The 21,029-nt window shown below is 32.7% G+C and overlaps 1 protein-coding gene across 1 annotated transcript in view; it reads left to right on the plus strand.

Moving 5' to 3' along the window:
* The window catches only part of STARD13 (StAR related lipid transfer domain containing 13), a 683,440-nt gene that overhangs the window by 623,208 nt on the left and 39,203 nt on the right, over positions 1 to 21,029 (plus strand). The window contains 1 exon segment of the mRNA XM_074303504.1: positions 12,131 to 12,194. Coding sequence (XP_074159605.1) covers positions 12,131 to 12,194 — 64 coding nt within the window.

Below are 21,029 nucleotides of genomic sequence, written 5' to 3' on the forward strand. Positions count from 1 at the left end.
AATGATAATTAAAATTAGAAATGATAACAGTAACAAAAATAGGTATGAAGATTGGCATTTCATTAACTCTAGTTTTAAAAATCATTATACAATTAGCTTTCAATACCAAAATGTTTATAGAAACACTTTTATAGTCTGTTCATATAATATATTATAAAGCAGAATACATAAATGTACCCAATATGCAATTATGTTTCCTCATAACAGGCCTGGGACTTTTATGCAACCACCACTACCTAAGTACTTTCTATTTCTTTTCCTGAAGACAGTTTTCCCATCTGTAACTATATTGCATTGTTATTTTCTGAATTCTCCCTAAATGTCCTAAGGGAAAAGATTCTGTCTGTCTGAGAGTTTTAAAAAACATGTATTGAGTACTTCATGGCACTCTTTTGACAATATCTAAATAATAGCAACAGTGTGAAACAGGTAATTCACTTTACTGTCAAAGAATGAGAGCTGATGATACCAGGAATGTAGTAGTGCCATGTTATAATGTCAACAGCAGTTAAGCAATACTAAACCATCACTTTCTTCATGTAATGAATGATTCACAAGAACAAGTTATCACAAAGACATTGGTAGCTTTTCTTTTACTTACAAGATTTCCTTTCATAATCAAAATTATCAGGATTGTGAAGATCTGCTAAAAATGCCATGCCTGTGTTTTTTAATCCTGTCTAACATCATGAGTTCAGGACAAAACATTCCTTGTACATTGTGGATAATTTTAACTTCCCAAAGTTCTCTCTTCCTCCTAAAGTTATGATTTCAGAAGGGATTGAAGTATGTCTTAGATGTTCTCTTTATGTTTGTATACATATGTATATATATATATACATACATACATACATACATATATATATATATATATATATATACAGAGAGAGAGAGAGAGAGAGAGAGAGAGAGTGTGTGTGTGTGTGTGTGTGTGTATATATAATTCCCATACCCAAGTTACCTATTCTTATGAGGGACATATTCTTATATGTCATTATTCTATTTGTAAAATTTCAGTGACTCCTCATTAACTGTAAAACAAAAAGTAAACTCCTATGATTTTAAGGTCTTCCAATCTGGTTCTAGTTTACTTTGGCTAGTCTTATGCTATGTGCCTTCATGTCCTCTCTCCTAGTCTAACCAGACTTTTCTCTCCTCCCTCTTCTAATTTCCTTTTCCATATATGCATTTGCTTTAGGTTATTTGTCTGAAGCATGGAACAATTCCTTTTCTCCATCTTTTGAGCCCTTTCCCTTTCTTCAAGACATTGGACCAGGTACCACTTTCTGATTACCATCAACTTTCCTCATTACCCTTCCTGAAGGAAAATAATGATCTTTTCCCTCTTCAGATTCTTCAAAGGACTTTGCCCAAACACTTCCTCAATACCTAATTCTCCCCTCTGTCAAGAATTATTTGTGTAATTGTTTTCCTTAGTATTTGTTTTTAAGAGGGATGGAGGGAGATCTTTGTTAATTATATTTTGATATCACATAGTGATTTATATGTAGAAAATGCTTTAAAATGGTCTGTAGACTTGATGGATGGTTATTAGATGAATGAAACTGTGATTTTCCTCTTCTTCCTACATTCACCCTCTCCTCCTTCCAAGATGTCTCATATTTATCAGAGCTTGACCTATTTTCCTTTGGAAATGAACTAAAATACTATGTCACTGCTTTTGTGAACATCTGGATTTTTGTTTCATAACATCTCATTTTTGGCACAGAAGCTTAGCTCATTCTTTGGTTTGCCTTTTTGTCCCTCTGGGGGGAAAAAAGAACAATTGTTTGTGAGTGCAGCCTCATCTTGCAGAAACAGAGCTCAGTATTTATGACCACAACATGACCCCTTGAAAAGAGAGGGGTTGTAATGAAAACATCAGCCGACCCTTGATCATGCCATTCCAGGGCACTACTATAACACCGTGACAGATATCATTCTATTTTTACAATGCTCTTCTTCCCTCCAAACTCTCCCCCAAAATAAAATGGAACTCTCTTGTTTGATGGCTACAGTTTTGTTGTGTTTTTTTTTTTTTTTTTGAGACCCAACCCTCATGAGGTTACATACCATAGTTGTTTATTTGGCATATATTTTGCTGCCCTTCTTTCCAAAATCTGTGTTTACATGAACTTTGAAGACATTAAGATCTTTCTCATGCCCTACAGCAGTACTGCACACACACACACACACACACACACACACACACACACACACACACACGTTTCCCCTGGCTTTGATCTCAGTGTCAGTTTCAGATAATTGTCTTTTATAAGTCTTCCTAAGCCACACCCAGGGCAGTAGTGAGTACAAAGGGCTGCTTAGGTACTTGTCCACTGACATATCTGCAAAAGGTGAGAAGTTTGGGCTCCTTGACTTAAATTGAAAACACTGTGGCAAATGAACTATTACTCCTGATTGTCACTTCTATTATTTCCTTGGCAGGAAAGTTGGAAATACCATTGGAAAAGTTATGTTTGTGCCAGCATAAGATATTAGCTAACCATTTTGTCTTCTGATGAGGGAAGAAAGAGAATTATTATTCTTATAAAACTTGATTATTAGGAAAGTTTCTTACAGAAAGCAAAAAATACAGCCACAAAGTGATAGATCTGTTGTTTTGTCTTCTGTGGCTGTGAAATTCTATTATCAGCCAAAATTGAATGAAAGTGATCTCTAGGTGAATCACAAAAGCAATTATTATAATATTCCTTAACAGAATATCATCAGGGTCAGAGTGAGAATCATGAATTATATTTCCCTTACTCATTTATCTTTTGTCTTAATTTTTTTTTGTCTCTAGTAGTTCCTTCATAACTTCAAATTTCAGATTTTGAAACTAGATTTTTTTTTTACCTTTAGATAATTGTTAGTCCTGTGTGTGCATTGTTTTTATTTGTTTTTGGTTAGGCAATTGGCATTGAGTGACTTGCCTAGAGTCACACAGCTAGTAACGGTCAGGTTTCTGAGGCAGAATTTGAACTAAGATCCTTCTGATTCTAGGGCCACTGCTCTATCCATTGTACTGTCTTGAAACAAAAGTAGAAAACATGGATATTATAATAAAGTTTGTTTTGTTTTAGACTTTTCTTCCCAAAAAAGTCAATTATTTTGTTGTCATAATTATATTCATTTTCTTTGCCCCATGGTTAGGCTGGAAAGGTTCTGTTTGGTTTTGGTCTTTCGATCATAGATCTTTTCTTTTTGTCTTTTAAAATAATTAAGCAATAGCTTTTATGAATAATCTTATAGGAAAAAAAGGCACCAGATGTGCTACATACTATGGAAGAGAGAATGTTCATTCTACAGTCAGGAGATCTTTGTTCAAATCTTGACTGACATTTTCTAGTTGTGTGACCAAAGGCAAATTACTTGATCTTCTCTTCCTTATTTTTCTCTTTTATAAATACAAATGATACTTACTACTTGTATAACCTATCTAGAAGAGTAGCACTTTGCAAATCTTAAAGGATGCTATATGTATGAGTTGTTCATTATCCCAAGTCAGTCTCTTCTCAATTCCACTTTGTAGGCAGAATGAATTATGTATTTTTAAATAGGGGAAAAATACCTCTGGGACTCTGCATGGCATTCAATTAATATTTTAATATTTTACAGAATATTTTAAAGATATTTTATTTTTTAAAGAATATTTGTGTAAAGAGGTGGACAAGAATCACACAGGAAGAGTATATTGAGTGTGGAAGGAAGATAATAAACAGCAATAGATAAAATATTCACGCTTATGAAATGAATCACTGATCCCCATCAGTATATGAGTCACTTATCTCTACTCCAAGTTCACATAACATAAACTTGGTCTTAGTATAAGGAGCGTTTTCTAGCATCCATACTTGTTAAACATCCTAAATATATCTACCACTTTATATGTTCATTTATCTGGGGAGGAAAAACTACGGGCTACCTACTCTATACTGTCTCATCCATCATGTGTAACTTCCTTCTGTATTGCTCATATCCCATGGCATATTTTTGTTGTTGTTCTGTCATATCTGATTCTTCATGACCCCGTTTGGGTTTTTCTTGACAAAAATACTAAAGTGATTTGTCATTTGCTTCTCCAGCTCATTTTATAAATATATATAAGTGCAAACTAAGGCAAACTGGATTAAGTGATTTGCTCAGGATCACACAGCTAGTATAGTTTTGAGGCAGGACTTGAACCGAGGTCTTTCTTCCTGCTGGACTTTCTCTACCACTGTACCATATTACCTCTCATTATACCAATAAGCACTTTCACTCCTCAGTAGATGGAGGGAAATCCTCTGAGGCATTAAATGTTTTGCCCAAGATCCTACAGTCTAAGGTCTTAAAACTTTAAATCCAATGCTCTCTTCACTCTGCTAGCTTGTCTCTCTTTATCACTTCTGTCTCTGGAACAATTCTCATTTCCTAGAAATGATGCCATGTTCCTTCCATGAAAATACCATCCATATTCTATTAATATCTTATCCATTTTTCTAATTCCTTTTTAAATACCCTCCTCTCTACAATGTTTTCTTTAATATTCCCATCCACAATGATTGTTCTCTTCATAGGACATCTTTGCCCCAATTAGCAGCCAGACTTTTTTATAAACTTAGTCTGTAAGCGTTTCATGTATATTAGTTCTTTCCCTGTATAAATGCTTTAAAGGCAAGCACTTTCTTATACCTCACATGACTTAACAGCTCATAGAATAGTTATTAAATAAATATTTGGGGTGAGAGAGATAGTGAAGCAATAAGAGTTACATGACTTGTCTGTCCAGGGTCACACAGCTAGTAAATGTCAAGTATCTGAGGCTGGATTTGAACTTGGGTCCTTTTAGTTTTAGGAGCAATGTTCTATCCACTGTACCATGTAGCTGTCCCTAATTTCTTATTCATTCATAAGATTATAGGGTCATAAACTTAGAGCTTGAAAGGATCTTAGATTCCATCAAGTCCAACCCTCTTCTTTAACAGGTGAGGAAACTGACTCACAGAGAAGTTGTAACTTGCCCAGATCTATATAGGAAATATGTGTTAGAGGCAGGACTCAAAGTTGGGCACTATGCCACACAGAAAAGAAAATCAAAGATAATTGGGGGAAGAAGAGAGTTTTCAAGAGAAAATCAATAAAAGTTTCAGGAGATAACCCAACTTGATTCTACGATTGAGAAAGAGAAAGGAATGCTTTCTGGGTATAGGAAGAAGCTTATACAAATGCTTGAAGCCAGAGCTAGAATGTTAAGTGGAGCGAAAGGCTAAGAGCCCAGTTTATCTGGAACACAGATTATGGGAAAGGGAGCAGTAATATAAGACAATGCAGGAAAAGTAGCATAGAATATTTTCCAGGCTCTATGGCAAATAGGGAGCCCCCAAAAAGTTGTAGGCAAGAGGAGGACATGGTCATACTTGTGCATTTGAAAGACTTATGTGAAGATGGAATGGAAAAGGAAGAGACATGCAGGTTGATCAATTAGGAAGTTGTTACAATAGTCCAGTTAAGAGGTGATACTTGGAAAGAAAGAATAAATATAGGAGATGTTGAACAGATAGAATTGGCAAGACTTGCAAGACTTGGTGACAGATCAGATATAAATGAGCAATGAGGAAGTCAGGAAGAATGGAAGAAGTTGAATTGCGGTCAATTCTGAGATGCTAGTATCTGCAACAGAACTAGAGAAGTTGAGAGAAGAGTCAGGGTCAAAGATAAAGGTGATCAGTTAGATTTTAGATGTAGTGAGTTTGAGCAAATAATAGGACATCTATAAAGATTTCCAGCAGCCAGTTGGTGCAGTGAAACTAGAACTTATAAGAGAGATATAAGGGACAGACATGTATCTTGGAAAATTGAGGGGATTAAAAAGAGAAAAGATCTATTCTCTTGGGTTTCAGCTTCTAAAAGACAACAGCTCTCCTGAATGTGTCAAAAAGCATATTGAAACACAACGTAAAGATTTCTGTACTTCTTTTTTGTTCATAAAACACAAAAAAAGACAACTGTTAGGTTTTTTTCGTTATAACCTACCATCATTAAGATGATGCACTCAGCATTTTGCAGAGCTCAGAATGCTTTCTTTGTAAGATCAAGCCAAATTTGTTTTATCCTTGATTAGGGATGGAAATCACTCCACAAAAACCCAGTGACCTGTTGAATTCTACCAAGCTTTATGTCTTAGATTCAGAGCTAGTTACAGGCTGTCTACTGACCAAGGACTAGCCTAAATAATGATCAGTTGTCATTTATTAAGCATCTACTATATGCACTTTTTTGATGCCAGTAATTTGGTTTTTTTCTTTCCTTTTTCTAGTCAAATTATCAATTTGTAAAATTTATCCATTTTGTTGATTTTTTTTCATAAAACCAACTCAGTTTTAATTAGTTCAATAGTTTTCTTAGTTTCAGTTTTATTAATCTCTCCTTTGAGTTTAGAATTTCTAATTTGATATTTAATTGGTGTTTTAAAATTTGTTCCTTTTCTAGCTTTTTTAGTTTTAATTTATTGATCTCCTCTTTCTCTGTTTTATTCATGTAACTATTTAGAAATATAAAATTTCCCCTAAGAACTGCTTTGACTGCATCCCATAGGTTTTGGTATGTTGTCTTATTTTCATTCATTTGTTTGAAATTATGGATTGTTTCTATGATTTGTTGTTTTACCCACTCATTATTTAGAATTAGATTATTTAATTTCTACTTGGTTTTTAATCTATTTTTCCCTGGTACTTTATTGAATATAATTTTTATTGCTTCATAATTTGAAAAAGGCCATTTATTATTTCTGCCTTTTTGCATTTGATTGTGAGGTCTTTATGTCCTAATACATGCTCATTTTTGTGTAGGAGCCATGTGTTACAAAGAAAAAGATTTATTCTTTTCTGCCCCTATTTAAACAGAATCCTATAATATATGTACCTTTTTATCATTTGGACTTTGTCACTACAAAGACAAAAGTAAGATGAACTCTCTTTTAAGGAGTTTATATTCTCTCTTTTTAGAAGTAGCAATAGCTGACATAAATCTTTCAAGGATTGCAGAGTACTTTATTTTTATTATATCCTTTGATGACAACTCTATTAGGTAACCTGCCAACTTTGGAGAACCTTATCATGACCAATAATTTGTGTACCAAGTAATAAAATCTATTTGTGACCAAAGATAATCTGCAAAATGGACTAATCTCTTTGACTTCCTTTTGGTGACAATAATAAGGGAGACAGAAGATGCTAAGAATTATACAATTCTTAAGTTTAGGCATTAGTTTCAAGACATAAGATCTTAGGCCTGTGATGAACTAAATAATACAATTTAGGAGGAAGGAAGCCATTTTTATTTTTACCAAAATTGAAGCCTAAAGAAGTAGTGAAACTCCATTCAATTCAATAATTCGATGAGTATTTAATGTCTAATGCAAAATAAAACCAAAAACCAAAAAACAACCCAGAGTACCTGTCTTCAAGATGCTTATATTCTCCTGAAACATACAAACAGTATATAAACAAGTGTAATGTGAAAAAAAAAATGAGGAAGAGAACACTACTACTAATAATGATAATCAAAGAAAGCATCACAAAGAAGATAACACTTGAACTAGTCCTTAATGGAAAACAGTCATTCCAGTTAATCAAACCAAGATAACTCCTAGCTTATCTTGGGAAAATAGAATAATGAAATTAATAGAATTGATTTCATCACATGCTCATGAGCAATAAGAAAGGTCTTTCTGTAGGATACTTGATCATATCATTTTGTTGTGCTTCTGATGAGTATAAACAAGGGGATCATTTATGATGATATTTTCAAATAGTAGACCTGTGTCTATTGAAAAGATTTAACAGTAAAGAAATTTTATGCCAGCTTTGAAAAGATTCTTCAAACCAAGTCAAAATACATTTCATTCTTTGATTTTGCAAAAGTGGACACATGAAGAAATGGCAAAAATAGTTGGAAAATATAATTCAGGATTAAAAATGAAGATCACAAATATAGAAACCTTACACCTGGGATAATAGATATTTTATTTAAGAAAAATTATTGTGAGTCATATACCTGGAAAATACTGAATAACATTGTTAGAATTCTTACAAGGTGCTAAGTCACTGTAATGGATAAAGATAATAATTATCTAATTTAGCATGGTACTTAACAGTTCTCTAGTTCAGTAATATACTTACTAGAATTCCATAAGATTCACACCTTTAAGAGAGCATATATAAGGAGGAGTTCCCACAAGCCCACAGAGACCCACAATCCCATTCTCTTGGAGGCAGAGTAAGATTTATTCCAACTTCCACGTGTGTGCTGGCTGGGGACTTCGGGAGATTCAGAGCTAGGATTCAGTGGAGGAGATTCACAAGTCGGGCAGAAAGAAGGAAGACAGAGAAGTGGTGGCAGGAGAACACTGAAATCAAGATCCGGAAGGCCTCCAAAAAACTAGCCAAGCCCCAAGTGAAGGAGATAAGATTTGGAAAGAGACAGTAAAGGATCTGGCCTCTAACTCCTGGTTGTATTTGGAGTGATTACACTGAACTGAAACTAAGGCTGCCTCCAGAAGCTCACCAAGAAACCTGCTCCCAGAGAACAATTACATTTTGGAATTTTGGAGAAGAACATTACACAACATCACCAAAAAAAAAAAAAAAAAAAAAAAAAAAATTAAATTGACTCTTTTCAGGAAGTAGTTCATTACCAATGTAGGTGTCATTTCAGAATTAGCTGTGTTCAATCAAATCATTGATTGCTAAAACAAAGATCAAAACTGACATCAACTTAGAAGAAAGAATAAAGATAAGCTTCAGACACAATTGAAGCTCTAATACAATCTAATGAAATTATTTGTATCTTATAAAATAAGAAAAATGGGTAAAAGCAAAGGCATTGATTTTTATTATTGCTATTTCATAAAGAGGTTCAGTCAATATAAAACAGTCACTTCTACGAGGAAGCAGAAAAACTCAGATAAATGTCTTAGTCAATAAAAATACAATATAGTCACCAGAGAAATGACAGTGAAAGGAAGCACAAATTTAGGACATAAGATCATTTATAAACTATTACAGAATAAGATGATAAAATATTGTAGGCAGAGTCATTTTATAAAATAGCAAAAGCCAATTAGAAAAGAAAACAAACTTGAAAAATTTGACCAGATCATTCCAAGGATGTTTATGCATAAATTTGGAAAGAGGACAATAGATAGATATGAAATAAGAGAGATTTGTTAGTGTTTTTGTAGAGTTCTAACCTCTTCCTCAGTGACAGTGGAATCACAACATTTGGATATCTAAGTATATAATGTACTAGAAATGGATTTCAGTAAAATGAAATCAGGAAGAATTGTTGTACCAGATTGAGTAATCCTCCATTGATTTTCTCTATATTTATTCAATTTTAAAAGGAATCAAAAATTAATTTTCTAAGATATGACAGAGAAAATTCTAAAAGAGAGGGTATTACCATGAATGGTATTACTATAAAATAAAATATTCAAGAAGACATTGATAACTTTTGGTTCATAAGCCTAATTTCTCTTCTAGGAAAGTATTTGCAAGAATTTTAGGTATAGATTTCTCATATCTATATACATCTGTATATTTACACACACACACACATATATATATATATATATATGTATATATATATATATATACATATATATATATATACATACACATATATATATATATATACATACACATATATTCAAGAAATAGGTAAGGTTTTGCAGGAGCCTCTTTACAACAGGCTACATCTTAGTCACAAGACAGACTGAAAGGTATAGAAAACACTAAATTATAGTCTTCTTTAGAAAATCACCTAGAAAAGTCTGCCCATCCTGTTGTAGATAGAATATATGTTGTTGATTTTTTTTTAAAAGCATCTCACTCAGTGGAACATATCTCAGACTCAGGTTTTCCCTATAAATGTGATAATATTATACAAGTTTCCTTGATATTTATAACCAGAAAGAACTTTATTCAATAATCCTATAATTATAAATTTTATGAACTAAAAAATATAGATCCTGTAAACCATAGCTATGTCCAGTGTCCAAATAAAAAAGGGATTCTCTCTAGTTATTGTTTAGTAGGGGTTTTTTTTAAAGATTTATTGTTTTTTTCTGCATGTTTACAATGCTCTTACTTCAGCAAGACCTCCTCTCTCTTAAAACAAAGAAAAACCAAGTAAAACAGACTATAGTGATTGTGATTGACAGTACTTAAGTATATATCATCAGCTCATCTGGAAACAAAATTAGCATCTCTAATTTAAATTCTGATATACATATATATATATATATATATATATATATATATATATGTGTGTGTGTGTGTGTGTGTGTATGCATATATATGTATGTACATATATGTGTGTATACACACACACACGTGTATCTATATTTCTCTTTGGGTTCTGTTTCCTTAATTATTTATCAGTTCTTCTAAATCTTACAACAGTTCTTTGAATTTCTCATAATTCACAGCTAAGCCAACAGTGAATTTAATCACTGCATTCTCCTGTGTTGAAATGACACTGTGTTGATTACATCAAACTTTATAAGATGCAGCTGTATGGGCAGGCCATTAAGTTAATCCATATTAGAACTTGCATATATACTTCACAGAACCAATTACAGAATTGAAAAGAAGAGGAATGAGCTGAATTGCATTTGAGAAATTAAATAGAGCTTTCAGAGATCACAAGCCCTGCCCCCAAAGTACATCTTTGTACTGTGATTCTCAGTGGAGTTTATACCTATAAATCATAAAACACTATAGTATCAGAAGAATCCAAATAGTGCATGATCCAAAGAACAGTTGAAAGATGTTTGTTAGATTTAAGTGGAATCTAGGATATAGTTATTGATGACATATGTACAAGAAGTAGCACTAAAAACATAGCACCGAGGACATTTATATCTAAAAAAGGAGGTGGGCTATTTATGTAATAAGAATAAGGAATGATAATTCATGAACTGCTCGAATATTGCTCTTGGTATCTATAAAAATCCATTAAAATATTAAAAGTAAGGGGTCTCTAGTGCACTCTATAATTTTTTAGGAAGACCTAGATAAGTCAAAAAGGATGAGAAATATGGATGATGTTTCACTGATGGAAAACACACAATTGATGAGAGCACAGACACATTGAATATTGGAATATAAGAAAATTGAATTATACAGATAAATGAAATCTACAAATAATGGGAAAACATCATTCTGACCAATGATTTCAATTTTCACCTAATCAGACTTGTTACCAGAGATTCAAAAAAAAAATGAATGAAAAGTATTTTTAGTTCTCTATCTCATTCCCCCCGGAGAACCTCCTGGTAGAGATGAGAAAGGATAGAAAGCAAACAATCTGGATAATTCCCAATCTGGGCCACTACAACACCCATAGCTTCCTATAAAAAAATAGTATTATTATTTAATCTATCTTCAGTACATTAATTGTCTTACTCCTACTATGTTAAAAGTTTCTTTTGAGTAGGGAACCCATGCCCTATTTATCTTTATCTCTTCCCCAGTACCTAGTATGGTACATTACATTTTTTAAAGTGTTTTAAAGTATTTGTTGAATGAATAAAATGGCTCTAAAGTGGTCAAAATAATGTAAGAGCTAAATAAATTCCTTTCAAATGTTCTCTTAGTTTCTACCATTTAAATTTATTTAAGTGATAGGTTCCATCTCAAGAAGTATTGGAAAAATTAGAATTTTCAAAACCAAACCTTCCTCCCCATAATATGAAGCATTTTAGGGGCAAACATACAAGGATCCTGGCCCTCATATGACGAAATGTGAATGTGATAAAATGTTTTCTTTTCCTACGAGTTTGGGAAGTTTGTTATTTTAGATCATGAAATTTATAGAATTGTATAAATTTATAGAAATTTATAGAATGACTACTCAGTAGCAGTTTTTCCAAGCATCATGTTGGTATGCCTAAAAGCCTGTTTAATTTATCAACATATTTTTTTCCTGACATAGAAATATAGAAAGAGTACAGATTGCTGTTTGCTCATTACAAGCATATTCATGAAAGAAAGGACCCCTTCATCAAACTGAAAAGAAGTTTTGTGGAGCATTTTCTGCCCTCAGTACTGTTTGCAGTAATGTTATTTTACTTTATTTTTAGACGACTCAACACATTGAACAAGTGTGCCTCAATGAAACTTGATGTGAACTTCCAAAGGAAAAAGGTAAGTGAAGAAATTAACATCAAAATAATGGTTACAATGTTAGAAAATCCATAATTTTATAGTTTTGAACTAGATTAACTTTACATTTTAATGAGAGGCAAAATACTGAAGCTTATAGGATGTGTGGTTTTTGTTTTGTTTTTTTAAAATATTGTATAATACAGTTTAGCTATGCCCTGTAACATGCCATTTTCTTGTTATTTTTTCAAGAGTTTGCATAGAGATTTAGAATACCTTAAAATAACTGTAATGTTTTTAATAATTATTCAGAATTTAGTTTTTTCAGACTGGGTCCACAACTTCTAGAGCTATTGAAAGTGGAAGGGTGTAGCTATATGTTTATCCTCCTTCATCATAGAATAAATCCTCAGTATTTGTTTTTGGATTTTTTTTTTTCAGAAAAAGTAAAAACATAATTTGTAGCTTTAATAAGTATAGAGTTCATATTCTGGGGAGAGTGTAGGGATGTGTATAAACATGTATGTTTATGTATATATGAAAACTGATGACTTCAGAGCCAATTTTGAGTAATTGAAACTTTAAAATAATTTTAAGCTTCATTTTCTGCTCTTAAGAAAACACAATTAATTAGTGCTTTTGAGGTTTTTGGACCTCATTTAGAATTTGAAGGAATATAAGCAAAAAGTGAAAAGGAATATCCAAAAGAATATTAAAAGTTGAGTAGTTTATCCAGTCAAAATAGCAGTGAACTCTATGGAAATAAACCTCCCAACAGCTGCCATACTAAATAGCTCTCTTGAGAAAAGTACATACTATTTGAGACATAAGGGTCAAATTTTGCTCTGAGTACACACATGGTTCTTATTGAAGCCAAGAGGAGGCACACCTTTGTGCCTGAAGTATGGGTATCCAAAGTATTTACATATATTCATACTGAACAAACATGCTTATGACACACACACACACATATATATATGTAACATATAGTATTTATGTATGTATTAACAGCCTGTTCATATATTAAATAGTATCATGTTTCTAAAGAAATATAATAAAATCAACAGTATCATTCATCTTTGCCAAAATAAAATATTATTCCTTTTAAATTATTCCAGATTTTGAAAATTACACACATGAAGTACTTTTGATATCTCTACTAGTTTATTCACTCACTGTTTTTATACCATTTTAACTATGCAAATCTCTTCCATAATTTTAATTTAATGTTCATAATAGCTATGTAAGATTTTACAACTTTATTTGATTACCTATCAAAATCTCTTCAAATTGTTGCTTAACCACGGCTGTCACAAGGACAGTTTCCTTTTCAAAATATGAAGTTGGGGAAAAGGGGGAGGGTATTAGGGAATGGTGATCTTGATTTTCAAGTTAACTATTATGGCTTACTCTCCACCTACTCACAGAACTCAACAATAACCAGTATTCATGGCTATGATACTAGAAAACAACTAACAGTAAATCCCTGTTTTACATTATTGTGAATTCAACTGCTCTAAGCCTTATATGGATACTTGTAAGATATTAACTAGAGCTGAATGTAAATCATAGGCACTAAGTAGAGGATAAGTAATTTAAAATTAAAATAAAAATTAAAGACCATGACCCTGCTTTATTGAAGCTTCAGATAACTTTGGGAAAATAAGACAAAGAAAAAGAAAATCAAAGCAGTAGTCTTCTTCTATATTGTAGTTATAGCTTCTTGAAAAGTTAGACAAGAAAGATTTATTTAGAAAAACAAACAAAACAGAAATGAATTTACAAAGCCATAATCCAGTCTATAGTAATCCAAGCTTGTTTAACCCATAGAAGAAAGTCTTGTGAAGGTATATCTTGAAGACCCCCTGCTCATGGAGAGCTGAGGAATACTTTCATTTCTTTAGGCCTCTAGAGCTCCCAAAAATGTATACCTGGACAGGTGACTGCCACCTGGGTCTAAATATTAAAAACATCCCAGAGGGCACAAGTGAGAGCTTTGTGGTTGCTTTCTTTCTTTTCTTTTCTTTTTTCTTTTCTTTTCTTTTCTTTTCTTTTTTTTTTTTTTAAAGAGATTGGTTCATAGGGGCAGCTAGGTGGCGCAGTGGATAGAGCACTGGCCCTGAATTCAGGAGGACCCGAGTTCAAATCTGGTCTCAGACACTTAACACTTCCTAGCTGTGTGACCCTGGGCAAGTCACTTAACCCCAGCCTCAGAGAGAGAGATTGGTTCATTCTGTAATATTGTTACCATTACCCAATTTTTGAATTTCTATTGAAAATAAAACAATATGAAGATGATGTTCATAGGGAGCGGAGCTAAGATGGCAGAGATAACACATTTCTTTATGACCTTCTCCTACAACCCTCAAACTAATTAACAAATCCAGCCTCTGGATTAGCTCTGGACCAACAGAACTCACAAATATTGGGAGTACAACAAATTATCAGCAGAAGATAATTTCAAAAATTGCCAGAAAAGGTCTATTTCAATTGGAAACTGTGGGAGGCAGCCACGCACAAGCAGCTGAGCACATACTCTAGCTCAGAGTCCCAGGACAGTGTGGGCTCTGTTGGTGGTACAGACTCCACATGGCAGAAAATCTACAGGGAGGAATCTACAGGAACCTACTGCAGTGCTGGCCACTCTGCCCTGGTTGCAAACCAGTGGATCAGCAGAGAAGTTTCAAAATATCCAACACAAACACAAAAGGTAAAGGGTAAACCCTAAAATGCCAAGAATCTCACTGCACGCTCACCCAGCACCTGAAGTGAGTCAGCACTAGCTGCTTATAGAGGGAGGAAACACCTGTTTGTGGAAGCTTGGAAAATCTCCCTTGCTCTAAAAGCAGACCTCAACATTTTTAAAAATATAGTAAAAAAGTAAAGAGAACTCTGATGATAAACAGCTTTTATGGTGAAAGAAAAACAGATTTCAAACTTTAAGGAGACTAAAGGCAGATTGTCTCCAGATGAAGACCCAAAAGGTGATATAAGTTCCACAAGGCTCTTCTAGAAGAAGTTAAAAAGGACCTTAAAAGAGAGCTAGAAGAAAAATGGGGAAAGTAAATGAAAGTTTTGCAAAAAGATTTGGAAAAGACATATAACTCATTAAAAGATTGGTTTGATAAAATGAAAAAAGAAAACAACTCCCAGAAAAACAGAATTTGTGGAACAGAAAAGGAATAGAATTCGTGAAATGGAAAAAGAAAATAATTCCTTAAAAAACAGAATTTGTTAAATGGAAAGAAATTCCATAGAACAAAACAATTCATTTAAAAATTCAGTTGGACAAATACAAAAAGAAATTTAAAAAAAACTAGCTGAAGAAAATAATTCATTAAAATTCAGAACTAAACAAATGGAAATGAATGACTCAATAAGACAAGAATCAGTCAAGCAAAACCAAAAAAATGAAAAAAAATAGGAAAAAATGTAAAATACCTAATTGGAAAAACAACCGACCTAGAAAATAGATCTAGGAGAGACACTCTTAAGGATTATTGGATTCCCTGAAATCCATGATGAAAAAAAAAAAGCCTAGACCACTATTTTTCAAGAAATCATCAAAGAGAACTGCCCAGATGTCACAGAATTGGAAGGTAAAAGGACCATTGAAAGAATTCACCAAATACCTCCTGAAGAGATCCCAAAATTAAAACCCCAGGGAATATCGTGGCTACATTTCAGAACTATCAGACCAAGGAAAAAATATTACAAACAGCCACAAAGAAACAATTCAAATACCAAGGAGCCACAATAAGCATTAAAGACCTCGCAGCTTCTACTTTAAAGGATCGAAAGGCCTGGAATATGATGTTCTGAAAGGCGAAGGAACTTGGAATTGCAGCCAAGAATAAATTACCCTGCTAAACCGAGCATTTTCTTTCAGGGAAGAAGATGGACATTCAAGGAAACTGGTGAAGTCCATTAATTTTTGATGAGAAGACCAGAGCTAAACAAAAAATTTGATCTTCAAATATAGAATTCAAGAGAAGCATAAAAAGGTAAAAAGGGAAAAAAAAAAACTCTTGGGAACTATTTCTGTTATGGGTATACATAAACAATGTATACATGTATAATCTGATTTTACTATTATAATATAAAAAAGAAACTGGAGGTGGAAAGAGGCTTGTAACAGAAAAAAAGGGAAAAGGAGGTAAAATGAGGGAAATTACATCTCAAGAAGAAACAAAGAAACCCTATTATAATTGAGGAAAAGAAGGGAGGGTGACAAATATTGTGTGAATCTTACTCTCATCAGATTTGGCTCAAAAAAAAAAAACCTCATCTTATAGAAAAGTGGAAGGGGAAAGGGGAAAAGGGAAGGAGTCAGCTAAATATAAAGGAAAATAGAAATAGTAGGGGAAAGGTATAAGAAAGGGAGAGGGTTTCTAAAAGGAGAAGACTGCTTGAGGCAAGTAGTGCTCATAAGTAAAATACTGAGAAGGAGGGAAATGGGGAAAAGAAAGAGAAAAGTATAATTTGGGGTTAATAAGATGGCAGGAAATACAGAATTAATAGTTTTAACTATAAATGTGAATGAGGTGAACTCTCACATAAAAATGTAAGCGAATAGCAGACTGGATTAAAAGCCAGAATCCTACAATATGTGTTTACAAGAAACACATTTAAAGCAGAGTGATACATACAGAGTAAAGGTAAAAGGCTGGAGCAGAATCTATTATGCTTCAGATGAAGTAAAAAAAAAAAAAAAAAACATAGGGGTAGCCATCCTGATCTCAGATCAAGCAAAAGCAAAAATTGATCTAATTAAAAGATATAAGGAAGGGCATTATATCTTGCTGAAGGATACTATAGATAATGAACCAATTTCAATATTAAACATATGCACCAAGTGGTGTAGCATGTAAATTCCTCAAGGAGAAATTAAGAGAGCTGCAAGAAGAAATAGATAGCAAAATTATAATAGTGGGAAATCTCAACCTTGCACTCTCAGAACTAGATAACTCAAACCACAAAATAAATAAGAAAGAAGTTAAAGAGGTAAATAGAATACTAGAAAAGCTAGATAGGATAGACCTTTGGAGAAAATTGAATGGAGACAGGAGTACAATTTCTTCTTGGCAGTTCATGGCACCTATACAAAAATTGACCATATTATAGAACATAAAGACCTCAAAATCAAATGCAGAAAGACATAAATAGTAAATGCATTTTTTTCAGATCATGATGTAATAAAAATTAAATTCAGTAAAAAGCCAGGGGAAAAATAGACCAAAAAGTAATTGGAAATTAAATAATCTCGTCCTAAAAAATGAGTGGGTAAAACAGCAAATCATAGACATAATCTATAATTTCATCCTAGAGAATGACAATAATGAGAATACATACCAAAATTTGTGGGATGAAGCCAAAGCAGTAATAAGGGGAAATTTTATATCTCTAAAAGCTTACTTGCATAAAATAGAGAAAGAAAAAATCAACAAGTTGGGCTTGCAACTAAAAAAGCTAGGGGAAAAAAAACAAATTTAAAAACCCTAATAAAATATCAAACTTGAAATTCTAAAAATAAAAGGAGAGATCAATAAAATTGAAACTAAAAAAACTATTGAATTAATAATTAAAACTATGAGTTGGTTTTATGAAAAAAAACCAACAAAATAGATAAACCTTTAATTAATTTGATTAGAAAAAGGAAAGGGGAAAATCAAATTGTTAGTTTTAAAAATGAAAAGGGAGAACTTTCCACCAATGAAGAGGAAATTAGAGCAATAATTAGGAGTTACTTTGCCCAACTTTATGCCATTAAATTTGACAATCTAAGTGAAATGGAGAAATAACTACAAAAATATAGATTGCCCAGATTAATAGAAGAGGAAATAAATTGCTTAAATAGTCCCATCTTAGAAAAAAAAAAATAGAACAAGCTATTAATCAACTCCTTAGGAAAAAAATCCCCAGGACCTGATGGGTTTACATGTGAATTCTACCAAACATTTAAAGAACAATTAACTCCAATACTATATAAACTATTTGAAAAATTAGATAATGGACTCCTACCAAATTCCTTTTATGACACAGATATGGTACTGATAACCTAAACCAAGTAGGGCAAAAACAGATAAAGAAGATTATAGATCAATCTCCCTAATGAATATTGATGCAAAAATCTTAGATCAAATATTAACAAAGAGATTACAGAAAATCATCCCCAGGATAATAACATCACAACCAAGTAGGATTTATAACAGGAATCCAGGGTTGATTCAATATTAGGAAAACTATTAACATAATTGACTATATCAGTAATCAGATTAACAAAAAACATATGATTATCTCAATAGATGCTGAAAAAACATTTGATAAAATCCAACACCCATTCCTAATAAAACTACTAGAGAGTATAGGAATTAATGCACTTTTCCTTAAAACAGTCAGCAGCATCTATTTAAAACCATCAGCAAGCATCATATGTAATGGGGATATACTGGAACCATTCCCAATAAGATCAGGGGTGAAACAAGGTTGCCCACTATCAACATTACTATTTAGTAATGAATTAGAAATGTTAGCTTTGGCAATAAGAGAAGAAAAAGAGATTAAAGGAATTAGAGTAGCTAATGAGGAAACCAAATTATTACTCTTTGCAGATGATATGATGGTATACTTAGAGAACCTTAGAGAATCAACTAAAAACTATAGAAGCAAACTTCAGCAAAGTTGCAAAATACAAAATAAATCCACATAAATCATTAGCATTTTTATACATCACTAACAAAATCCAACAGCAAGAGATACAAAGAGAAATTCCATTTAAAATAACTGTTGATAGTATAAAATATTTGGAGATATGTGTGTCAAGGAAAAGTCAAGACTATATGAGCAAAATTACAAAACACTTTCCACACAAATAAAGTCAGATCTAAGCAATTGGTAAACTATCACATGTTCATGGATAGGTCAAGCAAATATAATAAAGATGACAATATTCCCTAAACTAACCTATTTATTTAGTGCTATATAAATCAAACTCCCAAGAAACTATTTTACTGTCCTAGAAAAAATAACAAAATTCATCTGGAAGAACAAAAGGTCAAGAATTTCAAAGGAATTAATAAAGAGAAAAGCAAATGAAGCTGAAATCATATTGTAAAGCAGCATTCATCAAAACCATTTGATAACTGGCTAAGAAATAGACAAGTTGATCAGTAGAATATATTATGTTCACACAACAAAATAGTCAATGAGTATAGCAATCTAGTATTTGACAAACCCCAAACCCCAAACTTTTAGTATAAGAATTCACTATTTGACAAAAATTGCTGAGAAATTTGGAAATTCATATGGCAGAAAACAGGCACACCTAACACCCAATACCAAGATAAGATCAAAATGAGTTCATGATTTAGGCATACAGAATGAGATTATAAACAAATTAGAAGAACATAGGATAGTTTACCTCTCAGATTTGTGGAGGAGGAAGGAATTTGTGACCAAAGAAGAACTAGAGATCATTATTGATCACAAAATAGATAATTTTGATTATATTAAGTTAAAAAGTTTTTGTGCAAACAAAAATAATTCACACAAGATTAGAAGGGAAGCAATAAAGTGGGAAAACATTTTTACATCCAAAGGATCTGATAAAGGCCTCATTTCTAAAATATATAGAGAATTGTCTCAAATGTATAATAGTTCAAGCCATTCTCCAATTGATAAATGGTCAAAGGATATGAACAAACAATTTTCAGATGAAGAAATTGAAACTATTTGTAGCCACATGAAAAGCTGTCCCAAATCACTATTGATCAGAGAAGTGCAAATTAAGACAATTCTGAGATACCACTACACTGTCAGATTGGCTAAGATGATAGGAAAAGATAATGATGAATGTTAGAGGGGATGTGGAAAAATAGGGACACTGATAGATTGTTGGTGGAATTGTGAACTGATCCAATCATTCTGGAGAGCAGTTTGGAACTATACCCATAGGGCTATCAAACTGTGCATACCCTTTGATCCAGCATTGTTGCTACTGGGATTATAATCCAAAGAGATCTTAAAGGAGGGAAAGGGATACACATGTGCAAAAATGTTTGTGGCAGCTCCCTTTGTAGTGGCAAGAAACTGGAAACTGAGTGGATGCCCATTAGTTGAAGAATGGCTGAATAATTATGGTATATGAATGTTATGGAATACTATTGTTCTGTAAGAAATGAGCAACTGGATGATTTCAGAGAGGTTTGGAGAGACCTACATGAACTGATGTTAAGTAAAATGAGCAGAACCAGGAGATCATTATACAAAGCAACAACAAGATTATATGATGATCAATTCTGATGGACATGGCTCTTGTCAACATTGAGATGATTCAAACCAATTGCACTTGTTCAGTGATGAAAAGAGCCATCTACACCCAGAGAGAGAACCATGGGAACAGAGTGTGGAATACAACATAGCATTCTCACTCTCTCTATTGTTATTTGCTTACATTTTGTTTTCTTTCTCAGTTTTTCTTTTCCTTCCTTCATGATTTGATTTTTCTTGTGCAGCAAGTAACTGTATAAATATGTATACATATATTGGATTTAACATGTATTTCAACATATTTAACATGTATTGGACTATCTGACAGCTAGGGGAGGGGATGGGGAGGAGGGAAAATTTGGAACAAAAGATTTTGCAACTGTCAATGCTGAAAAATTACCCATGTGTATGCTTTGCAAATGAAAAGCTTTAATTAAAAAAAGGAAGTTAAAAATATATATATAATGTAATGTAAAGGTTTAGAGAACAATCTCAGAATCAAGTATATCTTGGTTTATCCCTACTTGTGGCATATAATAAGATGATCCTAGACAAATTGATTAATCTCTCAGTCCTTGAGGAAACCCAACTCTAAAGTTTTGAGAAGAT

Source organism: Sminthopsis crassicaudata, chromosome 3 (assembly GCF_048593235.1).
Source record: "Sminthopsis crassicaudata isolate SCR6 chromosome 3, ASM4859323v1, whole genome shotgun sequence".
Lineage (NCBI taxonomy): Eukaryota > Metazoa > Chordata > Mammalia > Dasyuromorphia > Dasyuridae > Sminthopsis > Sminthopsis crassicaudata.